The sequence below is a fragment of the Muscardinus avellanarius genome, assembly GCF_963383645.1.
Source record: "Muscardinus avellanarius genome assembly, chromosome: 8".
NCBI lineage: Eukaryota > Metazoa > Chordata > Mammalia > Rodentia > Gliridae > Muscardinus > Muscardinus avellanarius.
In genome coordinates this window covers 101,564,048-101,584,794 of record NC_137794.1, presented here as the reverse complement: position 1 = coordinate 101,584,794, position 20,747 = coordinate 101,564,048, and the positions used below count along the sequence as shown (strand labels likewise).

Below are 20,747 nucleotides of genomic sequence, written 5' to 3'. Positions count from 1 at the left end.
GGCGCAACCACTTTGGAGAACAGTACAGAAGATCCTCAGAAGAAGGAAAACGAACTTACCATATGATCCAGGAATACCACTTCTGGATATCTACCAAAAAGATACCAAATAATGCATGAACAACCATGTTCATAGCTGCACAGTTCATCACTGCCAAACTGTGGAACCAGCCAAGATGTCCTTCAATGAATGAGTGGATTTCCAAACTTTGGGATATGTACACAATGGAACTTTGCTCAGCCATAAGGGAGAACAAAATTATGGCATTTACAGTGAAATGTCACACACAAAGAAATCAGATGCTTTTCTTAATGTGCAAAATATTAGGAAGAAATGGGTACCAGGAGGAACTCTAGATGAAGAAGGAACCCTATAGAGGAGCAATGAAGGTGACATATCTGAGGGGATAAGAGGGAGGATAAGGGAAACTCTTTAAAGCACATGATGTACTTAAACATATCAAAGTCAATCAGGAAGCCAAGCATGGGTAGGAGGGAGGGGGAGGGAAGGGGTTGGAGATTGGGTAGGGGCTGATTGGGTGATGTGTGCATGTATATCTCCAAAAGTTTTTCATCCCATTAAGATGTATGACTACAATGCACCAATATATATATAAAAGCCGGGTGTGGTGACGCATGCTTGTAATTCCAGCATTCAGGAGGCTGAGACAGGAGGATCGCGGTTCACAGACAGCCTCAGCTACTTACTGAGGCCCTCTGCAACTCAGTGAGACCTGGTTTCAAAATAAAGAATAAAAAATAGGGCAGTGGGTATAGCTCGGAGGTTGAATGCCCCTGGTTCCATCCCCAGACCCGCAAAAAAAGAAAAGAAAAGAAAAAAAAAAAAAAAAAAAACTTCTTTCAGAAAAACTTCAATTCAGGGCAAAATATGTTATGAAACAAAGAGGTTCTTAATGACATATGGGGAGAAATGCAGGTACATAACTCTCATTCTGTATGAAAAAAAAATACTCTTTTCCAATGAATGCATCATATATAGATCATACATTTTAGAACCCTCCCAGTCACAGCCCCACTAGTAATTCTAATATTTCTATCAAAATAGAAGTATATATTATAGGGCTGAGATACAACAGAAAGCCTGTATTAGGAGAAATAGCCTTCAACATGAGGCAAAAGTTTGACTCAATGATTTAGAATTAACTGGGTTGGGAGGCTGAGACAGGATTGAAGGTTCAAGAACAGTCTTAGCAAGTAGTGAGATGCCCATTAACCTAGTAAGATCCTGTTTCAAAATAAAAATAAAATACAGCCGGGTGTGGTGGCGCTTGCTTGTAATACCAAGCATTTGAGAGGCTGAGACTGGAGGATCGTGGTTTACGGACAGCCTCAGCTACTTACTGAGGCCCTCTGCAACTCAGTGAGACCTGGTTTCAAAATAAAGAATAAAAAATTGGGCAGGGGGTGTAGCTTGGAGGTCGAATGCCCCTGGGTTCTATCCCCAGACCTGCAAAAATAAAATAAAACAAAATAGGGCTGGGGGTATAGCTTGGAGGTAGAACGCCCCTGGCTTCAATTCCCAGTACCAAATTCAAAACCAAACACCAAAAGGCTTAGAATTCAAACAGCCTGTAGTGAAGGTTTGGTTGCCAGTAGAGCAGTGTTCAGAGGTGGGCTTTAAGGTGATGGATGGGACGAGGGTGCTAACCTCATCAAAGGGTTAATCCATCATGGTTGAAAGGTCTATGGGGAGGACTGGAAACTGTGAGAGGAAAGACTTAGTTGAAGGGAGTGGGTCCTTGGGTCTGTATTTTGTCCCTATCTTCCCCCTCTCCCCCCTTGACTCCACCAGCATGCTTCCCAGCCACCGTGAAAAGAGCAGCTGTGCCACCATGCCCTGCCTCACCACAGGCCCATGGCAACGGAGCCAGCAGGCTGGGGCTGAAACCTTCAAGGCTGTGAGCCAAAATAAATCTTTCCTCCTCCAAATTGTTTTTCTTAAATATTTTGTCTCAATAAGAGCAACTGGACTAACAGAGATTCTGAAGGTATGCTTATAAGATGTTTCTGAAATTAAAGAGGAAATTCTTCAGAATGTTTCTGAAACATAAAATATTACATCTTTGGTAATTCAAAAATAAAGGGTTTTTCTAACAGCTGAAAGATTATGGCTATGAGAGGATTAAAGCTCTAAAAGTAAAATATTGCAAATCCAGTATCTTAAAATTGTTTGATATTTCCAGTCTAAACAATATTTTAGAGTTATAACAACTATATTAGAAAAGATATACTCAGTTGGTAGACTACTTAGGATCTCTTAGGTATGTCTCTTAGTTATAAACAATTTAAAAATACTCTGAAAATAGTAGAAAAGCTTACCCCTATACGAGAGAGGTAAACTACAGAGAAAAAAAAGAGGAAAATCCAGCTACAGCTCAACGCTTTATTCTCTAGCTGTAGTTTCTTGCAATTTTAACCTCTGCTGCACAAAACATTACTTAATATTTGTGTATTACAAAACAAAGGCCAGGCATGGTGGTAAATGCTTGTAATCCCAGTACTTGGGAGACTGAGACAGGAGGATCACAGGTCCAAAGCCAGCCTTGGTTAGGAAGGCTCTTGGCATCCTAGTAAGACCCTGTTTCCAAATAAAATTGGGACTGGGTGTGTAGCTTGGAGATAGAATGCCTCTGGATTCAATTTCCAGTACCAAAAACTGCTCCTCAAAACAAACAAAAGTGTTGGATTCATCCTAACGGAGGACATTTCTTTAAAAACATTTTTACTATCAGCCTCTGATAAGTAAAAAAGGGTTGGGTGTTGACAGGGAAGAAATATAACAATTACACTCCCAGGGTCCATAAGAAGAGGACAGTTGGAGGGCTTTCAAACTGGGATGCAGTTGTTGGGGGAGGCTGGAAATTTTCACCTGTTATGGAAAAGTGACTTGAGAAATGACTTGAAAAAAATTACTTTGTATGCCTATTTTTTTTTAATTTTGGCACGTAAAGAAACTTAAAATCCTATCAACTATACATCCTGATGAACTAGGCTCATGTACAATGTAGTAATATATTTTTTTATACAGGAGTGATTGTTAAACAGACTTTAGCAAAAGAACAAATTTCCCCATCCTTATTTATTTACATACAGATTAATATTGACATAAAAGCTGAACTACAAATAGTTAATTTTATTATTATCCAGGACTTTAAGGATGATTTGCACATTGTACTAATGACTTTGTTTTCCAAAAGCCCATAAAAATGACAGAGGAATAAATCTCATAGAATCCAACAGTAAGGAATAGAAAGAAGACAATAATGGACAATATATTTCAACAAGTTTCTAGAACACTAGAAGCAGATGAAATGAAACAGACTAACGAAGGAGTAGACAAAGCTATTGTCTCATGGGCAAGCAGGGCATTATAGAAAAGCAGCTACTGCCCTGCCCTGCGGAAAGCTAGAGGTTCTTGACCTTGGAGAATGCAGGTAACCAGAAGGAGAAGCGATGGATGGGCAAGAAAAGAGTGGCACAACTGGTTACCTGGGTGGAAGAGCCGATCTCTTCCCATCCTCAAGGACAGGCTGCATGCGGTGGTATGCTTCGCATGCGGCGGTATGCTTACTTTTCACACAACCTCCATTTCCCAACCTGGCCCCCATGCACACAGACCCCTAGTGGCCAAGGTGAAGAGTTCTCTTGTAGCAGTTGACTCCCACCTATTCATCACAAAGTAACTGCTGTCAAGTGGGAAGGCTCACATACATACAGGGCCTTTAGTCAGCCTTTATGATACTTCTTTCTAAAAAGGAACCACCAGCCAAGTACCACCACATAGTCGAGGAGCATCTGACACATGAAAAAACCGGATGAATAGTAAGAAAACTAAATCCAGATGAACTGGAGATATCTCAGGAGAGATGAGAACTTAAATTCTAATTAATACCAAGAGATTAGAAATAATATTATACCTATTAATATCAAGAGATTAGAAATAATATTATACCTATAGAACAACCTGCTTACTTGCTTGAAAAAAATCAGAGAATTAGCTCTCAGAAATTAAAAACATCATGCTGAAATGAGTATTTGATAGTGGATATGAGTAAGAATTAAGGAAATCTCCTAAAATGCAACCCAGGCAGAGTGGAATATACTGAGGATGAGATTGAGAAAGATGTAGAAAGCTGGTCCAGAAAGTTAATAGCTTAAGGAGGTTCTATTAAAAAAAAAAAAAAAGTGGAAAACCAGTGGGATCACAAGAGAATCTCCAGGACTGAAATGAAGCACTAGTCTTTAAAGGAGGCCACTAAATATAGAGCAACAACAAGACCTAAATCTAAGCACAGCACCATAAAACTTTAGGCTACTAAATACAAAAGGAAAAGCTTGTGTATTTCTAGAAAGGAAAAAAAGATAGGTCACATGCAAAGGCACAAGTATCATACTGACATAAGATTTCCCCTGTGACATAGGACTCAGTGACATGTCCTATGGAAAAATAATTTTCATCCAAGAATTCTAAACCAACATGAGGGTACTTTCAAACATTTAAGGACTTGGTAATTTCATATCCTAAGACTTTTATTAGATATTTAAGGAGATGTTCTAGCAAACTAAAGGCATAAACCAAGAAGGAAGATAATCTAAAGTCTAAGAAATGGTAACTCCCATGCTGGGCATGGTGGTACATACCTGTAGATCTCAGTACCTGGGAGGCTGAGACAAAGTATCTCAGGTTTGAGGACAACCTCAGTAATGTAGCAACACTCTCAGCAACCTACTGGTACCTTTTTTTCAAACAAAATAAAAACGAGCTGGGTTTATAGTTAGGAGGTACAATGCCCTGGGTTCAAGCTCTAGTAGCAAAAATTTTAAAAAGTACAAAAAAAAAAAAAAAAAAAAAAAGAAGGGTAATTCCTACTTAAGAGAGTGATAAAAGAAATCCCTGGTTGATGGCTATAAAAGCCTCAAACAGCCAGTCAACATTGTGCCTGGAGAAGTCTCCTGGGAAAAGGAATAAATGACTTCTTGGAGAAGCTTAAAAATACAATAAAGGAAAGAATAAAAATTCTAAGAAAAATAGAAAGCTATATCAAAGAACTATACAATATAAACAATTGTAGTATACAGTGTACAATATAAACACCGTGGTGAGCACTTCCAAGTCTATTGTACTATTTCCTTAACTTGCATCTTTATGAATTTAAATGTTGAAGCAATCTCTGTGGTAGTGGCATTAATAGGAGGGCTGAGCCGGGCGTGGTGACACACACTTGTAATCCCAGCATTCGGGAGGCTGAGACAGGAGGATCGTGGTTCACAGCCAGCCTCAACTACTTAGTGAGGCCCTTTGCAACTCAGTGAGATCCTGTTTCAAAATAAAGAATAAAAATTAGAGCAGGGGGTGTAGCTTGGAGGTAGAATGCCCCTGGGTTCCATCCCCGGTACTGCAAAAAATAAAAATAAAGAGGTGGGCGGAGGCGAGGGCAAGACAGTCTCTGTGGTGGTGGCATCGAGAGGTGGGCAGACACGAGGGTGTGCTCAGTGCTTGCTCTTTACCACTGGAGGACATGAGAAAGACAGCTAGGAGTAATGGGCCCTCACTAGTCTGCTGCTGCCTTGACCTTGGGCCTTCCAGCCTCCAGAAATATGAGCAATGCATTTCTGTTCTTTATATATTATGTACATTAAAGTATAATAAAATATAAATGTTGTCTACTATGAATGTGTTGAGTATAAATGAGAGGTGAAGAAAAGGGAAGAGTAGTTTGCATGTTATCAGTGAAAGCCTTATTTATTGCAAGGAGTTATCAGAAAAAAGTTTAAACAGTATAAATGTATTTAAAAGCCACATTAAGCTGGACGTGGTGGCGCACGCTTGTAATCCCAGCACTTGGGAGGCTGAGGCAGGAGGATCCAGGTCCCCCACCAGCCTCAGCTACTTAGTGAAAGCACTCCACAACTTAGTGAGACCCTGTTTCAAAATAAAGAATAAAAAGTAGGGCTGGGGGTGGAGCTGGAAGGTAGGAAGCCTCTGTGTTCCATCCCCAGAAGTGGGGGAAAAAAAAGCTACATTAAAGTTCTTTCTATATCTACACATTAACAATCCATAATTTTATGTTATAAATTGAACATACATAAGCATATGTAATATATATATATATACCTTGATAAAGATACATTAAACTTTCACTGTTCTGAAATCCAAGATAATCAATAGTAACGAAACCTGAGTTATTTTTTAAAATTTCTTTTGTGGTACTGGGATCTGAACCCAGAGACATTCTACTCTTGAGCTATACCCTTAATCTGATTTTATTTCTTATTTGGAAAAAGAGCCTGGCTATGTCAATGAGTCTTACTACTTGCTGAGGTTGTCCTCAAACCTGAGATTCCCCGTCTCAGCCTCCCGAGTACTGGGATTATAGGTGTGCGCCACCATGCCCAGCTGAGTTAATTTTTTTGTACGACTTATTCAAAAGACAATCTGAATTTTAATGGGTAATAGAAATACATGGGTAATAGAACAAAATAGTATTTTTAAGTCCAAGAAATACAAATATTGACAAAACAAAAACTTTAGATTTAAAGTCTCCTTACGTGTTTAGTTTTTTACTTTTTACTTGTGAAAATCAATACATTATGAAATCTGGCAAGCCTTTCAGGTTTATGGCACTGCATATAAGTGGTTTTTTACTATTTTAGTTCTAGAAAGGAAATAAAGTGGTAGCTGAGTGTGGTGGCACACACCTGCAATCCCAGTAGTTGGGAGGCTGAGATAGGGGCGTTGTAGGTTCAGCCCAGTAAGTAGTGAGACTCTCATTAATCTAGTGAGACTTTAATAATAAATAAATAAATAAATAAATAAATAAATAAATAAATAAATAAGCAAGCAAGCAAGCAAGCAGGCTGGGAGTGTAGTTCAGAGGTAGAATGCCTCTGGGTTCCACCCCCAGACCCCCATCCATGTATATTTAACATTTCAATCATATATTTATTTCTTTATTAATTTTCTAAGCTAGTCTTAGCTTGTTTCCCTAAATAGATGAAAAAGGAGGCACTACAGGTAGCAATATAAATATCTGCTTTTAAATCCTTTCAGTTAAAATTAATGAATAAAATAATTTGGCATGTAACTCCCTCTTGTGGTTGTAACTGAGTATTCATGATTTTAAGTACCAGGGCTCTTAAAACTACTCTTTCAGGAATTCCAGATGTTTTATACAAAAAGCTTAGTCTTGACCTAACTTCTGACATCTGATGAACAACAGATACAAATGTTACTCCATTTTATTTGGAACTAGAAAAACACACTGGAAGTTCCAGATGGTGCTAACTTTAATAATTTTAGGCATTCTATTGTATAATACCTATTTTCTCTAAAAGCCTAAAAACAAAACCATGAAAATGGAATGTACTGATTAAATATCTATGCCACAAGCTGGGCATGGTGGCCCACGCTTGTAATCCCTGTGCTTTGGGAGGCCGAGAAAGGAGGATCGCACAGGTTCGAAGCCAGCCTCACTCAGCTACTTAGTGAGACCCTGTTTCCAAATAAAATAGGTCTGGGAGTATAGCCCGGAAGTAGAAACCTGCTGGGTTCCACCTCCAGTACAACAAAACAAAACAAAACAAAACAACAACAAAAAAAACCACCTATGCCACTATAAAACTAAGAGGAACTCTTGAAGATTATAAAGATTTTAGGCTGCCGGGTGTGGTGGCACACTCTTGTAACCCCGCGCTTGGGAGGTATAGACAGGAGGATCGCGCAGGTTCGAAGCCAGCCTTGCTGGCTTGAGACCCTGTTTTCAAATAAAAAATATAAAATGGGTCTGGGAGTGTAGCCTAAAGGTAGAAGGGGTCCATCCCCAGTACCACCCCCCAAAAAAAAAAATTAGGCTTATTTTAAAGAAAAAAGATATTTTTCAATTGAAAAATATAATAGGTACTTCCTTCTAGTCTTTTATTTGTGGTACTAGTGATTGAACCAGGGGTATTCTACCTCTGAGATATACCCCTCCCCCTTTATTTTTGTTTAGAAACAGAATCTTGCTAGGTTGCTGAGGCTGGCCTTGAATCTGCTATGCTCTTGTCTCAGCCTCCCAAGGACTGCGATGACAGGCCGGTGCCACCATGCCTGGCTCTTTCATTGTTTTGTCTGTCATAATTTTATATGTTTAAATCAGGTATGTGCTTAAGTCTTGTCTAAGTTTTTATACTCAAGAAAGTAAAATGTCAGCTTCTAAAGTAAATTCACTTTTTTGTAGACTAATTTTGATAATTGTGTTTATACCTGTTTCATACACAACTACATGGCTAGTCATTTATTTGGTTACTGAATCACGAAAGATTCAAAGATGGCTAATTGCTCTTTAAAATAAAGCATTCTGGGCTGGGCATGGTGACACACGCTTGTAATCCCAGCACCTGGGAGGCTGAGACAGGAGGACTGCAGTTTGCAGACAGCATCAGCTACTTAGTGAAGCCCTTTGCAACTCAGTGAGACCCTGTTTCAAAATAAAGAATAAAAAATAGGGCTGGGGGGTATAGCTCAGAGGTAGAATGCCCCTGGGGTTCCATCCCAGTACTATAAATAAATAAATAAATAAATAAATAAATAAATAAAGCATTCTGTTTTCATCTATTTTGTCATCCTTAAGAACAAACTGAAATTAGGTATTGCAACAGTGGTACATCTGGACCTATAATTTGGGAAAGATATAAAAGAATTAGAAAAATGATTCTTAATCTCAGACACTGAACACATATTTTAGAAAGGTTTATATTTTAAAAGGGACTATGGTTGCTATTTTCAAGTTTGTGATGGGATTCCAAAGAAGATCAGGTCCATGTGGTTTCAAGAAGTATGGTTGTAATAGAAGTCAAAATACAGCGCAAAGTTTCTGTTTTATTTTTTTAAGCTTGAAATGAGGAAAAAGGTTTTTTAAATAAAGACACAAAACCCAGAAGCCATAAAAAAGGAACTTTGAATATATAAAAGTAAAAAAACCTATAAATTTACTGTCAAGTTAAAAGTAATTATAATTAGAAAAAATGGCATAAACATCCTACAAAACTAGGTAAATTTACAAGAAAAGAAATACAATTAACTTAAAAGAAATCACGAAGACACTCAACCTCATTCTTATTTAAAAATGCAAATTAAACTATAGCAATAATACATTTTTATCTAGCAGTCTAAGAAAAATGTATTTTTTTCAACCACCTATTTCTTGGTGGTAGGAGGGGAAAGAGGAAAGAAAGTCCTTATAAATGTTGCCAAAAATTGTACCTTATACATACAGTAATATAAAACTGGCAACATTTACTGTGGTAGTCATTGCTGTCCTACACAAAGTATTTCTGGTTAGTCTCCTAAGTGTGTGAGGAATTTTGCCTTCCACTTCCTCTGAAGTAAGTGTAACTACATGACTTGTTTTACCCAAAGAATAATATGTTGACGCAGGCGCCTAAGGAAACACTGCTGATGTGCTATCTTTCCTCTGTCATGAAAGCAGAGAGATGGAACTTCCCTTAGCCTGGGGCCCTAGATGAGGAAAATGCAGAATGGAGTCTACCAGCTAATCTAGAACAGAGAAGTGTGAGTACAAGCAAGTCTTGGTGTTAAGACAGTTTGTTTCTGCAGTATAACCAAGCCTAAATGATACATCTATAATACACATACCATTTGACATAGTAATTGCATTTCAGTAATTTGTTCTGCCAACACACTTGAACATGGGTAAAAATATAAACACATGAGGAATTTTATTGCAGCACGATTTGTAAATGCTAGATTAGCAACTACTTTAAGGTCTGTCAAAAAATGGGTGGTGGCACATGTCTGTAATCCCAGTATTTGGGAGGATTCCGGGTTCTAGAACACCCTTAGCAGTGAAATGAGACTCTCAGCAACCTATAGAGACCACTTTAAAACAACAAGCCAGGTGTGGTAGCACATGCTTGTAATCTCAGTACCTGGGAGGCTGAGACAGGAAGATGACAGGTTCATGGCCAGCCTCAGCAACTTGTGAGGCCCTCCACAATTTAATGAGACCCTGTTTCCAAATAAAAATGTAAAAATAGGTCTGGGAGTGTAGCCTGGAGGTAGAAGGGCTTCCAGGAACCCCAGTACTACTACCACCACCAAAAAAGAATAAAACTGGACTGGGGAGTGTAGCTCAGAGATAGAATGTCCCTGGGTTCGATCTCTAGTATCTAACACACACACACACACACACACACACACACACACACACACACACACACACACCTAAAAAAGCAACAACAAAAAAGGGCTGGGCGTGGGGCTCATAGGTAGAATGTCCCTGGGTTCAATCCTCAGCAAAACACACATACTTGTTAGATATTTTGGCATAATACTATTGCAACTATTTCTTTCAAATGCAGATCTATACATTTGTATATAAGAAAGGAGAAAATACACAAACAGGCCTGATACAAAATTTCAATTTCTATAAGATTACAAAATGAAGTATCAGAGAATAGGTATTGGAGGGAACTTTTCATCATATAGCCCTAATTTCTGTTTGCCCTGAAAAAAACAAGTATAAAAATAGTTTAAAGCAATCCATATCAGAATCTCTAGCTAATTCTAAAATTTATATGAAATTATAAGAAATTCTTAAATATAGCCAAATCATCTTTAAAAAGAACAAAGTTGCAAAATTCATGTCCTAATTTCAAAATTTGCTACAAAGCAATTGTGATTAAGATCATATAGTACTGGTTCCAGTACTTGAGAGGCTGAGACAGGAGGATCGCAGGTTCGCGGCCAGCCTTAGCTACTTAGTGAGGCTCTCCGTAACAGGCTCTTAGTAAGACCCTGTTTCAAAATAAAGAAAAACTCAGGCTGGGGGTGTAGCTTGGAGTAGAATGTCCCTAGGTTCAACCCCCAGCAACGCAACACACACACACACACACACACACACACACACCCATAGAGTACTGGCATAAAGAACACACAGATCAACAGAAAAGAATGAGACTAAAGAAATAAACCTGGGTATTATAGCTATCAGATTTTCTTCAAGGGTGATAAAATCACATAATGAGGGAGTCTTTTTCAACAAACAGTGCTGGGATACCTGGGTATATATTTATATGCAAGAGAATAAAACTGGGTCCTTAACTCATGCCATTATATAGAAATGAACTAAAAATAGATTAAAGACCAAAATAGAAATGCTAAAATTGTAAATTGTAATCCCTCCCACCCCAGTACCAGGGATTGAACTCAGGGGTCATCCTACATCCAAGCTACATTCCTAACCCTTTTTACTTTTTGTTTTGAAACAGGATCTCATAAAGTTGCTGAGAGTCTGACTATGAGGCTATCCTTGAAGCTGCAATCCTGTTTCAGCCTCCCAATACTAGGATTATAGGTGTGCGCCACATGCCTGGCTCTAAAACTGTAATTCTTAGGATAGAACATAGGGTTTTTCATTATCCTGGATCTGTCAATTGATCTTAGATAAGACACAAAAAGCATGAACAACAAAAGTACTTCAGCAAAATCAAATACTTTTGGGCTCAATGGACATCATCAAGAAAGTGGAAGGATGACTCATAGAAGAAAGTAATCTCAAGTCATATGTTACTTCTAGAATACACAGCAAAAATTCAATAATAAAAAACCAAATAACCCAATTAACAGAGGTAAAGGAAGCCAGATGTGGTAGTGCACACTTGTAATCCCAGTATTTGGAAGGCTGAGACAAGAGGATTGCAGGTTCACTCATGGCCAGCCTCGGCTACTTAGGCCCTCCACAACTTGGTGAGACCTTGTTTCAAAAATAAAAATAATAAAAAATAGAGCTTAAGAGTATAGCTCAGAGGTAGAATGCCCCTGAGTTCCATCCACAGTACTGAAAAAACGAGAAAGGAAGCCAGGAGTGGTGGTGGACACCTATAATTCCGGTACTTGTGAGGCTAAGGCAGGAAGATTGCAGGTTTGAGTCTAGCCTCAGCAATTTATCAAGACCCTGTTTCAAAATAAAAACAAAGACTGGGGGTATAGCTTAGAGGTAGAACACACCTAGATTCACTCCCCAGAACACTCCCACTCTGCAAAAAAGGCAAAGGATTTGGATATTTCTCAAAAAACAAAACCCCAAAAAACTAAACAGCCAGTCACATGAAATAATGTCCAAAATCATTATTCCTTAGAGAAATGCATATCAAGACCACAATCAAATATATCACAGGCACTAGGAAGATAAGAATCACAAAATCAGACGACAGCAAATGTTTGTGAGGATGTGGAGAAATCAAAAGCCTAATAACCTTGCCTATGGGAATGCAAAACGTTGTAGTTACTTTGGAAAACACTGTGGCCCTTCCTCAGTGGTTGATACAAGATGACTATATGAACCAGCAATTCCACTCCTAGATATACACTGAAATGAATATGCCTAACACACCAGAAACTCATATAGCAATGATAGCATTATTCATAATAGCCCAAAGGTGGAAAAAACCCAAAATATCCACCAACTGATGAATAAACAAAATGCACCAAATCTATATAATGGCACATTATCTGGTTGTAAACAGGAATCAAGTATTAATACTTGCTATGAGTAAACTTTAAGTGGAAAAAAAAAAGTTACAAAAGGCCACATAACTTATAACTTCATTTTGTGAAGAGACCAGAATATGTACAGCTACAGAGATAGGAAGTAAATTCATGGCTGCCCAATGCTGAGGGTGCTAGGGACAGGGAGATGAGAGGTATTTCTTTTTGAGGTGATAAAAGTATTCTATTATTGGCTGTGGCAATGCTTGAACAAATTGGTGAATGTACTAAAAAACTCTTGACTTGAACACTGCAATGAACAAATTATATAGTATGCTAACTATATTTCAATAAAACTGTTAAAATGACTAAAAATGAAATAAATTTGTACATGCTGAAATGCAAAGATCTTGAGATGTATTAAGCAAAAAATGTGTACTGTATATTCTCAGACTTAATACCTAGGTTAGACATATTGTAGGGTATGTACAGATATACAGTTGTCCCTTAGTATTTATGGGGATTGGCTCCAGGGCCCTTCACCTGCAGAATACCAAAATCTGAGGATGCTAAAGTTTTTTTTTTTTTTTTTTTTTTTTTTTTTTTTTTTGTGGTACTAGTAATTGAACCCAGGGACATTCTACCTCCAAGCTACACTCCCAGCCCTATTTTTTTATTCTTTTATTTTGAAACAAGGTCTCATTAAGTTGTAGAGGACCTCGCTAAGTAGCTGAAGCTGGCTGTGAACCTGCGATCCTGTCTCCCAAGTCCTGAGATTACAAGTGTGCACCACCACACCTGGCTCAAGTTTTATTAAGATACAAAATGGTGTAGTATTTATAAATAAACTATGTACATCCAACTGATCACATAATCCTACATGTGAATCAATGCCAATATCAACTAGTCTATTTCAGAAAAGGATAATCAACTGACACTCCTACTGACATAAATAAAATTCTTAGTCATGATTCTAGGTTAAAAAAAATTAACCTATATTTAAGGAAAGACAAAAAAGATAAGCATCAGAGCAAAATTCAATTTTACTTTGAGTTAATCTAAGACTCATGCATCATGTAGCAATTTAGACTTTAGCAGAACATAAAACTAAAAATGTCATGACAGAAAAATAAGAAAACTCCTTATTATTCAAATATCTGGTCAAGCTGGGTGTGGTGGTGCACGCTTGTAGTCCCCACGCTTGGGGCTTGGGAAGTGGAGAAAGGAGGATCACACAGGTTTGAAGCCAGCCTCTCTGGCTTAAGAGACTCTGTTTCCAAACAAAAAATTTAAAAAAAAGGTGTCTGGGAGTGTAGCCTGGAGGTAGAAGGGTTTCCAGGAACCCCAGTACCCCCCCCCCCCAAAAAAAAATCTGGTCAAAGAAGGCAATTTCACCTAATTTCTTAAAATGTGTTTTTACTTGCAAAAAATTTAAAGAGAAGTCAGCATCACTGGAGGGGTACAGAGTTGATTATTCTGGTAAAAGCTGACAGCTCTATCAAACCTCAAATCAGATGACAATAAAATTGAAATTCAAATGTACATAAATACTTTCAAATGTTAAGATAATTATTTTAGGTGATATTTAAAAGATGAAGTGATTCTGATGCCCATTTCTGCTTCGAAATCAAATAACAATAAGCCTAACATGGGAAATTATCCCTCCTGTAGTATGAATATTACCTTGTGTGTAGGCAGCATCATCAGATCCCATGCTCAATTTCCGCGCTTCACTTATTCTATCCACATGTGCTAAAGTAGGGTCCGTGAGGTGCTGAATATTCTCTGTTTCTACATAATGATCAGGATGATTTAGAAGATTTGTAAGTTCAAAGGTAGGGGACACCACTCCTGGTGACACTGCAGGAGGTTTATTGGGGGAAACTGTAATTTTGAAAGTGTATTTTGTGTTGGGTTGAGTGACCACCACTCGAGGAGAAGTTGCAGAGTTATTGCCTAATGCTCGGCTTTTGGGCGGGTGATGATGAATGAAGGCAGGACCCATGCTCACTTGCCCAGACATGTTCCTAGAGGCAGCAGATGCCCCAGAGTTTGTGGATATGAAGAGTGTGGGCTGATTCCGCATGCCCTGTTCATCTCCTGTGGCAGCATTAGCTGAAATATAGACCTTCGGTTGACTACGGGAGACCATCTCATCAGTACTTGGGGGGCTGGCAGCTATGTAAACAGTGGGCTGATTTCTATTTAAAGTCTGGCTGTTGACTGAAGAGGAACTGCTAGAGGTTCGAGGTCCATGACGCAATTTTGAAGAACTGTTTCTTTGCGGGGGTTCAAGTTTGATTTCAATCTGATTTTTTCGAGGTCCTGTTGAGATATTCTGAATGTTATACTGGCTGTGGGCAGAGGACTGTGAGCTACCAGATGAATGAACTGTTGGTGGTTGTGGAGTAGTTGGTGAACTGATGGGCATGTAGACATGAGAGGTCTGGTGGCCTTGCTGATTTGGCTGTTGGGCTGAGGTATGTGGCAGAGGATTAGATGAAGGGTAAGTCCAGGGACCAGGCTGTGAAGGTTGATAGACTTGTTGAGGGGGGTTCATGGCATTAAATTGAGATACCCAGCCAGAATGCTGCTGCGTCTGTCGAGCTGTACCACTAGTTGTTGTAATGTAAGGCCTAATATAGATAGAATTTCCCTGTGGACTGTTAAGTACAGGTGGAGGTACACCATGTATGTGCAAAGATGTAGGAGTATTACGAACAGTCTGGATATTTGGGGCTAACGTTACCATAATGGGGTTAAATCTCGGAGTTTGTTGAGAAAGGTTAGATGTTCCTTTGCTGCCTAAGTGAAATCCCAGATGTGGTGCTGAATTTGAAGCACCAGATGTACTGGACATTCCAAAAACATTAAAGCCTTGAGGAACTTGAGCTGGTGCTGTCTGTGGCTCCTGCTGATACAGTTCATTACTGGACTGACCACCTTGAAGTTGTCCATCACTAATGCTGTGCGTTAGAGTCCTACTACCATTCATTCTATTTCCTTCTCTTCCATGATGGTAAACGTTCTGTGACTGCAAGTCCAAGTTGAGAGAAGTCATGTGATTGCGTAGACCAGAAATTCCAGAATCATCCGAAAAATTCAAGTCTCCTTCACCATAAAGATACCTTGTACTCTCCTGAGAGAGAACAGCACAGCAGGCATCCAGGTTATTATTATTCTATAAAACAAAATAAAACCAGTTTGATGTTAACAATCAGAACCTAATACTGTCAACACACCACAAATATATTAATTAAATGGTAAATATAATTCTAACAGACAATTTTGACCCCCCCCCCGCCAGTACCAGAGGTGGAACCTAGAGGCATTTTATCTCTGAGCGATACCCCCAAGCCCTATTTTTTATTCTTTATTTTATTTTATTTTTTTTGCGCGTCTGGGGATGGAATCCAGGGGCATTTGACCTCCAAGCTACAACCCCTGCCCAATTTTCTTTTTATTCTTTATTTTCAAACAGGGTCTCAGTGAGTTGCAGAGGGCCTAAGTAGCTGAGGCTGTCTGCGAACCGTGATCCTCCGGTCTCAGCCTCCTAAATGCTGGGATGACAAGTGTGCGCCACAATGCCCGGCTTACTCTTTATTTTTGAAACAGGGTCTCACTGAGTTGCAAAGGACCTCACTAAGTCACTGAGGCTGTCCATGAACCACAATCCTCCTGTTTCAGCTTCCCAAATGTTGGGATTACAAGTGTGTGGCACCACACCCTGCCAAATCTGACCTTTTATTTGAGTACTTGTATGCAAATGATTAAAGTAAAAGTCCTCACTACTAATCTAACAGAAAAACCTATTAGTAACAGGCAAATAGGAATCAAGTCATTGCTTTAGAAGCTAATTAAGCAGATTCATGCAAATATAGTAAAATTATAACCTAATTAAAATAATTTTGAGTGTCAAGCTGTATATATATATGTAAAATACAACATAGAGTACATAATCTATATAGTTAAGTATTTTTAAAAAATTTGAATGATATAGTTTCAGGCTTCTCAAACTGTTTAGAAGGAAATATACCATCAATGTTTGCACATTCAGCACTATATAAATTCTTTAAAACTAATGACCTTAATTTATAATATTTAATTTAAAAAGTTCTAAAGTTCATAGCAAAGTCATCTTAATTCCTCACATGCCTCCTCTTTTGTGATTTATCTATCTATAAAGACACAAGTGTATGGTAGCTTTCCAAGGAATGGTCATAATCCTGCCTTTAGAGAGCACCATAATCTTCAAGAAGAAACAAAACAAAACAAAGCCAGGCTATTTTTAAAGAATCCACAGAGGAAAGCAACTCACCGTTAGTCATAAAACACCCACAAAAGTTTTAACTCAACACCTATACATATACAGCACCGTTTAAGCCTGTGGAAGACTCAATGACACATAAAACCGGACCTTCCTAGAAGAGTGTGCAACTTGATTAGGAAGACAAAGCGAGGATTTCTGAGAAAGTAACATTATTAATATGCATATGTGCCAAATGTATGTAGTGATGAAGTTTAACAGAGGAGATTTACAGGCGATCATAAGAAAGAACTGGGTAAACTGAGAAGGCACGTCCTGTTTTCATAGGAGATGTTAGACTTGGATAGAGGAGTGCACGTGCATGCGTGTGAATTCTTGGTGAAGGGCATGAGTACAGGTAATAAGCTGAGTGTGCTGGCTTATGACTTGTTATTTAATGTCTTCTAACTAGTTCTTTCCTCCAAAGGGTATCCATTTCAAGTAACAACAGAATTTCCCTTTGTTATCTTCACTTCTGTTCATCTACATTCAGTAGCTATCCCACTGTTTATAATAAAAGCCAAACTCTAAGGAGACTTCATTTTTCCAATATTTCACTGTTTAATCCCTATCATCTTGTTTGGAACAGGTTTTTATTTACTTTATATTTATGTCCTTTTTTCCCCTTTCTTTCTTTTGTGGTACTGGGGATTGAACCCAGAGGTGTTCTACCTCTGGGTTACATCCCCAGCCCTACTTTATTTTTTATTTTGAACTAGGGCCTAGCTAAGTTGCTAAGGTTGGCTTCAAACCTGTGATCTTTCTGTCTTAGCCTCCCAAGTACTAGGATTACAAGTGTGCACCACCATGCCCAGCTCATCTTAAAATCTTGTTAACAAATAATGATAGTCTACACTGTTTGAGTAGGCAATACACAAGAAAAAGTTAGTGGGCAGTGGCTGACTTTTTTTCCCTCCAAAACCCAACAATTTAAATCTCTCATGCTATAAAAATATTTTATTCTATTTAAAATAAGTCTGAACTGACATAAACTAGTTTTTCAAATTATTAACTATTTCTTCTTATAATTAGACTTTATCTAAAGTACCTAACAGTTGCCTTTTGCTATCTTTATTGCTATTCTTAGTAATTCTTCTCCCTACTAAGCCAAAGCTATGGAGACCTTGTCTTTCCTTTACCAACTCTCTGCCACTGTTCTCATTCTAATACATAATCCAAAAAGTAAAGAAGTAAAAATAAAATATGTATTCCTACCAAATCCAACTCTATACTCCTTTTGAAAAACTTCATACTTTTACAGCCTACCTCTTTAATTCTCTTCAGTGCAAATCCTCTCAATAGCAAGTATTTAGTATTAATTAATACAGTCCTATTAAGCAGCTATGCCATATCTTGTAGTCTTATGTTGCTTATCTCCTGGAGACATCACTTTCTTGGTGGAGGTCTTATACTATCAGCTTGATCCAGCTAATGATTTATAGCAGTTACTGATGATCACTGCTAAGACACATTATTTCATTAGGGACTGTAAAATAGTGATATTAGTAATATCCCGATTATAAGATGCCTCCCTTCATATTTTAGCAGCAATTCTTCCTTGAAGACTTGCTCTCTTCAACTATTTGATTACTTTCTTTAGACAGATACATTGTAAAAACTCCAGTTTTAGAACAATTTAAAAAATCTGTACCTTAGAAATCTCCAAAGTTGACTAAGATGTATTTTTAGTATTATTATAAACTCCTATGTCTTTAATATTTTGTCTGAATTGATTGTGGGCATTATTTTTTTAGGTTAGTAGGAATAGTATCACGTTGGCTCCTACAATAAAGAATTAAAAACAGGGCTGGGGGTGTAACTCAGAGGTAGAATGCTCCTGGGTTCCATCCCCAGTACTGAAAAAGAAACAAATAAAAAACAAAAAAACTAACCTGGGCACGCGGCACACATTTGTAATCCCAGCATGTGCCCAGTAGTTTTTCATTGCTTCCTTGCTTTCAGATAGGACAAGACGTACACATTCATCTTGTGCATATCCTACTCCAGACCTAAAATCTGCCATTTCTCAAAGAAACCTTGATTATTTTTAGTGGGAAACTGCAGAAGTGTACTTCTCTTTAAGTGTACTATATGGGATATAACTTAAAAGACAGGGTCATTGCTCTTTTAGAGATAGCCACAAATCTGCATTCTCTTCAAAGCTACAAAAAAAAAAAAAAAAAGCTGAATCACTTTCTAGTTTCTTTCCATCCCCCCAAACTTCTGAAAGGAGTTATATACCCTCAGATCAACCCTCTCAAATACTGATCCATTCATTCCTTCAATCAACATTTACTCAGCATCTTTTGGGCAAGTAGAAAATACAACTGCTGATTTAAAAGATCTTAGTCTAGTGGAGGAGATTACTGTATATACAAATAAATACAATGCAGGATGGAGGAATCAGAACCATGGAAAAGGACTATGTGGTTAGTGGTTGTAGGGAGAAGGGTTCCACTAAAGAGATGACACTTAATGTTAATTCTTACACATAATGAATAAACAGTACTTAATGAACTATTTTGGAGGAAAATCCAGCAACTTTAAACTTACAGCTCTAATTTTCATGTTAAGAGAATTTAAAAAAGTGAAAAATTCAGTTGAAAAAGAATCAAAGTGCCAACTATATTTCTATACTAGTCTAAGATTTAATTACCAAATATACAAGTAAAATTTAAAGATATATTATACTTGCTAATATTGTTATTTTGGAGAACCCATAGCACAAAGAAATGAAGTGAATAGTTCCAAAAAAGAAAGATCTAGCAATAAAATGAACAAGAGAACAGTTTCCTTTTCTTAAATGTCTGAACCAGATCCTCCCACTCACTATAGGGAGGAGGCTCTACCAGGAGAAAGAACAGAAGCTCACTCAACTGAGAAAAGGAGAGCAGCTACCAAAAGAGAGACAGTCACTGAACAAGAGATGTTTATATTACATTCAGAGGTAGCTTACTCTGCCTTTACAGTGTTAACAGTATTTTCCCAAATTTTGGAGACTTACAACCTAACTGTATCTAGAAAAACTCTTCTTGTCCCTTCATGTCACATTTCTTCTACCAGCTAAAAAGTAAATTATATGAATGCCCAGAATGTTTATAAATTCACTTTTTTTTCTTTTGCAGGTCTGGGGATGGAACCCAGGGGCATTCCACCTCTGAGCTATACTGCCTGTCCTACTTTTTATTCTTTAATTTGAAACAGGATCTCACTAAGTAGCTGAGGCTGTCCGTGAACCACGATCCTCTGGTCTCAGCCTCCCGAATGCGGGAATTACAAGTGCGAGCCACACCTGGCTCAATTCACTTTTAAAAAGTGTGAGCTGGCCGGGCATGGTGCTGCACACTTGTAATCCCCACGATTGGGAGGCTGAGACAGGAGGATCGCGCAGGTTTAAAGCCACCCGTGCTGGCTTAAGAGACCCTGTTTCCAAATAAAAAAGTATAAAAATAAGTCTGGGAGTGTAGCCCGGTTGTAGAAGGGTTTCCATAAACCCCAGTACCAAAAAAAAAAAAAAAAAAAAAAAAGTGAACTGTCTTACAAAGTTAGTTACAAGCAAAATAGATTTTTAGTCCTTACTAGCTGTTGGGAAGCATGCCAAGTAGAAGAAACTTCTAGGTGACTTTGAAAAAAACAAAATAATATTTTCTAATGTTTGGTAAAGTTGAAAAAGAATAGATTATATTTACACAGATGAAAAGAATACAAAAAGATATATATTGAGAAGTCTCAATCCTAACTCTGTCCCCATCTGGCCTCTTCCCTCTTGTATTGATAACCATCTTTTATTAGTTTGTTTTTAATCCTTTGGGCATTTCTGCAAAGGCAAATATATACTGTGTTCATGTCTATATGCAAGGACATCATGTTTTATTAATGCATCCTGCAAATTATACTGAAGAACAATTATACCTCTTTTTATTTTTTGAAA

The 20,747-nt window shown here is 38.0% G+C and overlaps 1 protein-coding gene across 1 annotated transcript in view; it reads right to left on the bottom strand.

Moving 5' to 3' along the window:
- Positions 1-20,747, bottom strand: part of TAB2 (TGF-beta activated kinase 1 (MAP3K7) binding protein 2) — a gene marked incomplete at both ends in the record, with an annotated part of 36,197 nt that overhangs the window by 11,957 nt on the left and 3,493 nt on the right. The window contains one exon of the mRNA XM_080700642.1: positions 14,194-15,691. Within this exon, the coding sequence (XP_080556768.1) occupies positions 14,194-15,691 (1,498 nt within the window). The remainder of the gene's footprint in view (positions 1-14,193; positions 15,692-20,747) is intronic.